The 7,094-nt window shown below is 39.4% G+C and overlaps 1 protein-coding gene and 1 non-coding gene across 2 annotated transcripts; one reads left to right on the forward strand and one right to left on the reverse strand.

Annotated features, from left to right (window-relative positions):
• Positions 1–256: 256 nt before the first annotated feature.
• On the forward strand, positions 257–328 carry trnam-cau (transfer RNA methionine (anticodon CAU)). Its single transcript has one exon. It is a non-coding gene; the product is annotated as a tRNA-Met (tRNA).
• A 176-nt stretch (positions 329–504) lies between these two features.
• LOC103146996 (ceramide synthase 2-like) lies at positions 505–6,667 on the reverse strand. Its single transcript, XM_007565121.2, has 11 exons — positions 6,484–6,667; positions 5,786–5,985; positions 5,009–5,126; positions 3,595–3,713; positions 3,408–3,465; positions 3,266–3,316; positions 2,696–2,788; positions 2,330–2,458; positions 1,738–1,847; positions 1,345–1,498; positions 505–1,208 (listed from the first exon to the last, which is right to left on the reverse strand). The coding sequence occupies exons 2-11, from the start codon at positions 5,950–5,952 to the stop codon at positions 990–992; spliced, it is 1,218 nt and encodes a 405-aa protein (XP_007565183.1). The 5' UTR covers positions 5,953–5,985; positions 6,484–6,667; the 3' UTR covers positions 505–989.
• Positions 6,668–7,094: the final 427 nt, after the last annotated feature.

Consider the following 7,094-nt stretch of genomic DNA (forward strand, 5'->3'; position numbering starts at 1 on the left):
CGCTGATACGTCATTTTTACTGCTAAACACAACGCTGAGTAGGAGGGTATACCGCTCCAAGATGGCCGCCGTATTTCCTGCGCCGGAGCGGCCAATGCGGGGTCTACTCTTATATTATGTCTATGCCAAAAACGCCATTGCTTTTTCACTTAGACGAAAATGTTATAAAGTACAACAAAATGTGCATTAAAAAGACTTGTAAATATACAACTCTGCTCTGGTTAGAAATACGACATGGCTCGGTGATCACAGTCACAGCAGAGTGGCGCAGCGGAAGCGTGCTGGGCCCATAACCCAGAGGTCGATGGATCGAAACCATCCTCTGCTATCATGTTTTTTTTGTGTCTCTTTACCATAGTATCTATAAATTATAATTCTGCTATTACAGGCATATACAGTGTGTGTTTGTGAAGTTGTTGTATCATTTCTAAACATCAAAAACAATACATCAGTGTTACACAGATGACCAAAGTATATGTTACAGTTTGTCTTTGTGAGATGAAAGTGTTTCATGGTTTCATTTATTTTACAAAGTCAAAGTACTGTAATAAATGCCATAGAAAAATTAAGCTGCATTTCAGTAGATTTTGAATATTTTTAAATAAATAATAAAATAATATGCTCAGATTCTATTAATCTCTTTGTCAGTCTGTCACATTCCTAAATGAACTGGAGTGGGTCTTAAAAGTAACATTTTAAACATTTTTATGAAAAATACATTCTTCTCCAACCATATAACAATTATTAGCTGAGTTGTGCAGCAGAAGCATAACAGACTAGTCGTCTTTGTGGAAGAAGACAGGCAAAAGAACCATCTCTGTTAGTGTGTTCAGGAGAAACCAAAGGACAGGAGGTGTCATATAAGAAAATTATCTATATTACAACATGAGCGCTACAACCAGCTACATTTTCATAGCATCTTCATAGTCCATTGTTTTCTGTACAAAGCTAAATGTATAAAAACAAGTCATAAAAATAAAACTAAATCTTTACTGAGCTTTACGTGCTCTATTAGCCACAGAGGATCTGTGGTGGGTCAAGTTATTGAGGACACAACTGTTGGTCAGCGCGGACAGTTTGGAGTTCAGAGTTTCTTTACTTTTTTCCCAGTAACAATCCCCTCCTGGATCCGTCTTGTCTTCTTTTGCTTTATCCTCCTCCTCCAAGTCAGCCTCACTCTCCTCATCACTGCGCTCATCTTTTTCCAGCTGTAGAAAGTAAATACAAAGGGTTAACTCTGAATAACAAAAATATGGAGCTTGTTGAATCTTGGATAAAAAAAAAACAAACAAATAAAATCAGAAATGCTATCCCGAGTTCAAGCACCACTGTGGGGTCTCTCACCTTGCCTTTAAGGAACTTGTAGACCATGCGCAAGATTAGCACAGCCCAGAATACATGAAGAGCTTGCAGCACCATCAGCAAGATGTTAAAAAAGTAGTAGCCAGCAAAAGGCTCAAAGACCTCCATGGACAGGAGCAGGGTGGTTCGAATGATTCTGGAAGAATCAAAAACAAAGTATTGTAACGCAATTTAAAAACCACCTAACGTTTCTCTTCCACTTCACAATTATATACTACAAAGTGTTGGTCTATCACATCATGTCCAGTTTAAATGAGTTGAGCTTTGTGATTGTAAGAATACAAAATATATAAAAAAATGTTAAAAGGGAGACTAATACTATTCTGATACACTGAAATCCTCACGTTTTGCAGTGCTATTAAAACAAACTCTTACCTGCTGGGGAAAATCACCAGTCGGGTCACAAGAAAGACCACAGCAAACACAACAAACAGAGAGTCACATGTCTTCCTCCAGCCGGTGCCGTAGTTGAACATCTTAGCCGACTGTAAAAAGGAGCAGTTTTTACTACGTTACAAACTTTATTAACCCCACATCTCCATGACAAGTAATAACTGAGGATTACGAGGACAAATAATGAGCGTAATATAAACGAAAAATGAAGATCAACAGATGCGAAACTTATACTTACTCTATATGTTGTCAGCATGGAGTTTTTTTTAATCATTCTATAAATCCTATACAACTTAGATTTAAATTCTAACTTTGTTTCTTCTGCAAAACCCTTTCCTTTAATCAAAAACCTAAAAACCCTATGTGATTTTTAAATATCAAAATCACAAGATTTTTATGCAACTTTCCTACCGGCTACAACACAGATCTGACTGCAGATCTTTTTCTCAGAACAGCCTAAAGGGCAGATTGAGCCTTTGATTACGAGCCTGATTAAATTAGGCTGTCGGTTTATTCAAATTTGATCGGCCTACATTAGAGGGAACAATTATCGTTTCATTTTCAGCGCAGTCACCTCCAACAATATGTCAGACGAGTCGTGAAGCAGCATGACCAAGGTGCCGATGCGGATGTAGTTGGCGCAGTAGGAGAAACCGAGCAGGAAGATGGTCGCTAAATGGTGGATCACCTGCTCCTTAAAGTCCTGGTCGAGGCAAACATATAGACGAAGGGAGTCAGCATGGAGAAACAGGAATAACCTTCAAATGTCAACAGAGGCACTCAGATTTTTGGTCACTAATTAATAAGTGTGGATAGATGTGGAGATGAAGCGAGCGAAGCAAGAACTGTAACCAGGATTGAAGCTGCCACAAGACTTGGCAGCAGCTCTCTAAAGTGAAAATGCAACATTAATCAGTGATTCATCAGTTCATGTCTGTACCTTCCTTTTGACATCCACGGAGATCCGGAGGAGCAGAGAGCCATAAAATCCCAACTCCAGCATGTAGTACCAGAAATGAGCTTTCTCTAAGGGCTGTGACAGAGTGACAACAAGCAAATACTTGAATACTTGAAAAACGCTTACAATAAGGTAAAGTAGGGCAAACTTTAAACTTCCCAAGTTGCCTTTTTAGACGTTGAATATACAGCGCATTTTATTACATACTGAAGAGTTTATTCATGATAAAACTCATGATAAAATAGACATTCCACTATCCTATCATGTTGAAGAAATGTCGAAGTGTAAAAGTAATTACAAAACAACGTGTTAAGTTTTGTTTTAAGATCAGTCAGAATATGGACACTTCACTGCTGTGGTGTAACACCGCTTCTACTTCGATGAACAGATGTTAGTGTGACAAAAAAAATAAAACTATCTGTAAGGCAGCAAACCACAGGCCAGAAGAAATGTGAAGATTTGACTTTTATCTTTAGATACAAATACAAAAACACAAACTCAGTGAGCTATCTGGAGCAAAACACCATCACGTAAAATGTTATCTGTTTTCACCTGAATAGGATAAAGCCTCCAACATTCCCTGTGATCCCAGAACCAGGGTCTCTGTTCACAGAAGGACAAGAAAGACACGAGATCAAGTCAAAGTAGGGTGGCACACAAATTTCAGATGTACGCTGCATCAATTTCAACTCACGTTGACTAAGGAGGTCAGTCCAACTACAAATGCTGATACGTAGAAGAAGAACCTCCAACTGTAAAAACAAAACTTTAGATTAGAAACTTTTGATCAGGCCGATTTGTCTTGCATTAGATTCGACACTCCAATAGAAGACGATCTGGAACTGAATTAAAGATCGCCTTAAGAAAGTAAAAGCACTCACGCAGCCTCAGCAAACTTCTTGGTTTGACTGGGTCGGTCTTGGTTCCGGCGAACTCTGAACCAGCTCTCAATCTGCCTCTGGGTTTTTCCACATAACACCATTAAGCTGACAAGTTCAACCTGAAAAGAGAGGATTGAATTGTGGATTATTTTCTGGCTCCATCCAAAATCCTCACTGAGGAAGAGGCAGTCGGTGTAACTGCGGCACGTGTTTCCCCCTCAGGTTGAGTTTTCTAGGAAATGGGATTATTCAGGTTGGTCTTATGCTTCTTCACTTAGCAAGATCCTATCAGCAACTACCAAGAAATGTTGACGTGTGAAATAAACATCTGAGAAATCAAGGCCAAAGGCTTAAAACTGCAGCTAGGCCACTTTTTAGTAGAGCGGCGGTTATGCAAAATCGACTTTTTTTTAGCATTATAAGAACTGTGCCAAGACAGAAAAAAAACCCCAAAACAAGTAAAAACAATTCATGATAGTTTAGAACGACAAATGAATTTCATGAAATAATTTGATCATATTAATACTTTGCCTGAGCCGACTCTACATAAATCTGTTTTGCATAATATCAGATAAAACCAAACGGCTGTTATCAGAGGCCCACACAGTGGAGAGGTGAATCAGTGACTGTGTGAATCAAATGCGGGGATTTATTTACATCTGAGAGAAAAACCATTAGGCTACATGAAATATTCTACTTACAATACAATTTATTTGTGTCGCTAAAATCTCTGGTAACAGAAAAAAGTTGCTAAATTTGTCGTTAATCGCTTTTCTTTCTTTTCTTTTTTTAAGTCACTGGAAGTGTTTGAAAAGTCGCTAAATATAGGAAAAATAAGGGAGTGTCGGAACGGGTGGGAGCTTCTTAAAGAGACAGAGATCAATTTCAAGGTGTCCGACATGCAAAGTTAAATTTCCTTTAAGTTGTGTTTGATATATACAGCATTTTTATAACAACTGAAGGCAACATATTTACTTGATTGGGGTATAAAATAGTACTATGGGCCTGAAAAATACATAATACTTCCCCCGACTCGTCCCTCTTAAATGTACATTCTCTTTTTTTTTAATCACATGGAGTTAACCATAAGAACCTTAATTTTATCTGTGTGCATGCTCTCGTGTACTAGCTGATCTTCAGCACCATTACGGGCAACCCTGTGACTTAGTGCTTTGCAAAATCAGTGCTTTTGGAAGCTTCAGTAACTTTTCCCGTCAGACTTTGGGTGGTGACGCAGGCTAAGCAGGGCTAGTTTGTAACAAACATTTCCTGAGTTGGACGTGCAAGTTCTTAATGGACTTGATGCTGAAGCTGCATGTCAGAGAGAAGAGCAGGATGCAATCACGCAGTCGCTTTATCAACTGGTGTACACAGTGAACAATTTTGCCCACATGCAGGAGCCTTTTAAACTCACCTGCGTTGGCTGTTTGCTCCTGTGACAGTAATACGACTCCAGCTGAGGGGAGGGGGCGGCGCTCACTTGCAATCTATTCTTCACCCCCAGACAGCTGGCGATGGGCGGGGCCAAAAACCTGTGGATGAAGAGAACAAAGCAGGGGTTTGTCAAATGTTGTGGGGTCACGAGCGCAGGAAGTTGGGGTTAATGATGTTTTAATTATGCGGAATAAGCCAATGAAATGCTTTGCTTCTTTCTGTCCTAAAACAACACACACACACACACACACACACACACACACACACACACACACCCCCCCCACACACACACACACACACACGACAGTTAATCAAAGCCTTAATTTTCACCCTGTATTGGTTGCAGCAGCAGGTACTCAACCACTGTAACCACAAACAAGTCCTGTTCAATGAAAAGAGAAGTTTAATACGCCTGCAGCCCTACTTAATCAACAACTAATCGTTCATAGTTTCTGTCTGTATTCTCTAAAGATTTGTTTTCCTAATGACAACAAAGCCTGCCCTGCTCTGCTAATGCACCTGCTCATATGCTGCAGGTGCATGCTGCACTGCCTCACTTTACACTTTCCTTGCAGAGGAGATAAAAAAAAAAGTTTAAAAAAAATCACACTACAAACACAAGCTTAAATGTATTTTTTTGTGATTTTATGTGACATGCACAAACAAAACAAAATAAAACACAACTTGTAACGTAAAAGGAAACTGGGTGGTTCTGAAATTTCTATTTTCTGGAACAGCGAGCTCAGAGGTACTGTACCTCTCAAACACGCAGCGAACTGCGACAAAGCCCAGAGCGAGGGGCAGAGCGATCAGAAGATCCTTGGGATGAGGTCTCTCAGAGTCCGGCAGCTGCTCCAGGTCTCTCCAGGTCACACCAGGTGGAAGCCAGTACTCCTGTCTCCACAAGTCTGGAAGCAAATCCATTTTTTTTTCTTCCTGTGGACAAGCTGCAAGAGTCTGCAGGAGAGAAATGCAATAAGCAAACGTGACTTTTTTTTTTTCTGCAACATTTGTTATGGTAGAAAGCCCCAGAGGTCACCTTCACTCTATTTTCCAGGTGTGATGCCACAGTTCTGGTCCAGTAACTAAACAGTGGAAGCTTATGCATAATGTCGAGTATTTCCTGCATGGGGTTTTTCTCATTACCAACAAAAATGTCCGTACACAAATCAGCCCAAAGCTTCCCAGTATATATTAAGCATTTATAAAGGATACAAAAGGTTTGAAAACATAACATTATAAAGAACCAAAAAAAAAAAAAAAAGCTAACTAAATAAAGAAACTTCAAATATCTTAATTAGATGTCCAATCAGACTTTAAATAAGGTCCAGCGAGGCAGTAGGAGGACATTCATATTCATTTTTTTATTATTATTTATTTATTTTATTTTTTACAGTGAGAGACACCAAGTTGGGTGAAGCCGTTCAAAGAGACGGCCGGAGAGCAGAACCGTACCTGTCAGCAGTAGCTCTGTGGACGCGGTGTCCGGATCAAACCTGCAGGCGGAAGCATAAAAACCCGCTCAGACGGAGGTCTGGTCGGGTCTGCAGAGGGATGCGCCTCTCGGTGCTGCTGTATCCCGACGAGGTCGACGACAACAGGACTGCAGACACATCTGTCAAGCCTGACACGGTGAGAGGAAGTGGTGGGCTCAAATTTCAAAATAAAGGGCGGGTCATTTGTTTGGGTCTACTAAAGGGAAACGAGGTTTTAAGAGTTAAGCTGGGCAATTCATTAGCTCGGATTATATTGAAAGGCCTTTTGTTGGTATAGATAAACCCATCTGTTGATCTTTGCTCCCAAATCTTAAAAAAATAAGTGGTTTCTTCTTCCCAATTAAGCACAAATTATTTTTTTTTAAATTATTATTATTATTATTATTATTATTATTATTATTATTATTATTATTATTATATTTTAGCTATTTCAGGTTAACCAAACACATGAAAAATTGGATGTTTGCAGCCACTACCTCCAAAATTGCTCAAATTGTTGTTCGCTCACCATCTTGTCAACCATATTAGATATTTAGTAACCTTTATTTTAAAAAAAACAACTTAATACCT

Source organism: Poecilia formosa, unplaced genomic scaffold (assembly GCF_000485575.1).
Source record: "Poecilia formosa unplaced genomic scaffold, Poecilia_formosa-5.1.2 Scaffold172, whole genome shotgun sequence".
Lineage (NCBI taxonomy): Eukaryota > Metazoa > Chordata > Actinopteri > Cyprinodontiformes > Poeciliidae > Poecilia > Poecilia formosa.

Coding starts and splice junctions, on each gene's coding strand:
- LOC103146996 (XM_007565121.2), bottom strand. CDS start 5,952: ATGGATTTGCTTCCAGACTTGTGGAGACAGGAGTACTGGCTTCCACCT. Junction 5,127..5,785: donor GTTCGCTGCGTGTTTGAGAG/GTACAGTACCTC, acceptor CTTCATCCACAG/GTTTTTGGCCCCGCCCATCG. Junction 1,209..1,344: donor ACAAGTTCCTTAAAGGCAAG/GTGAGAGACCCC, acceptor TACTTTCTACAG/CTGGAAAAAGATGAGCGCAG.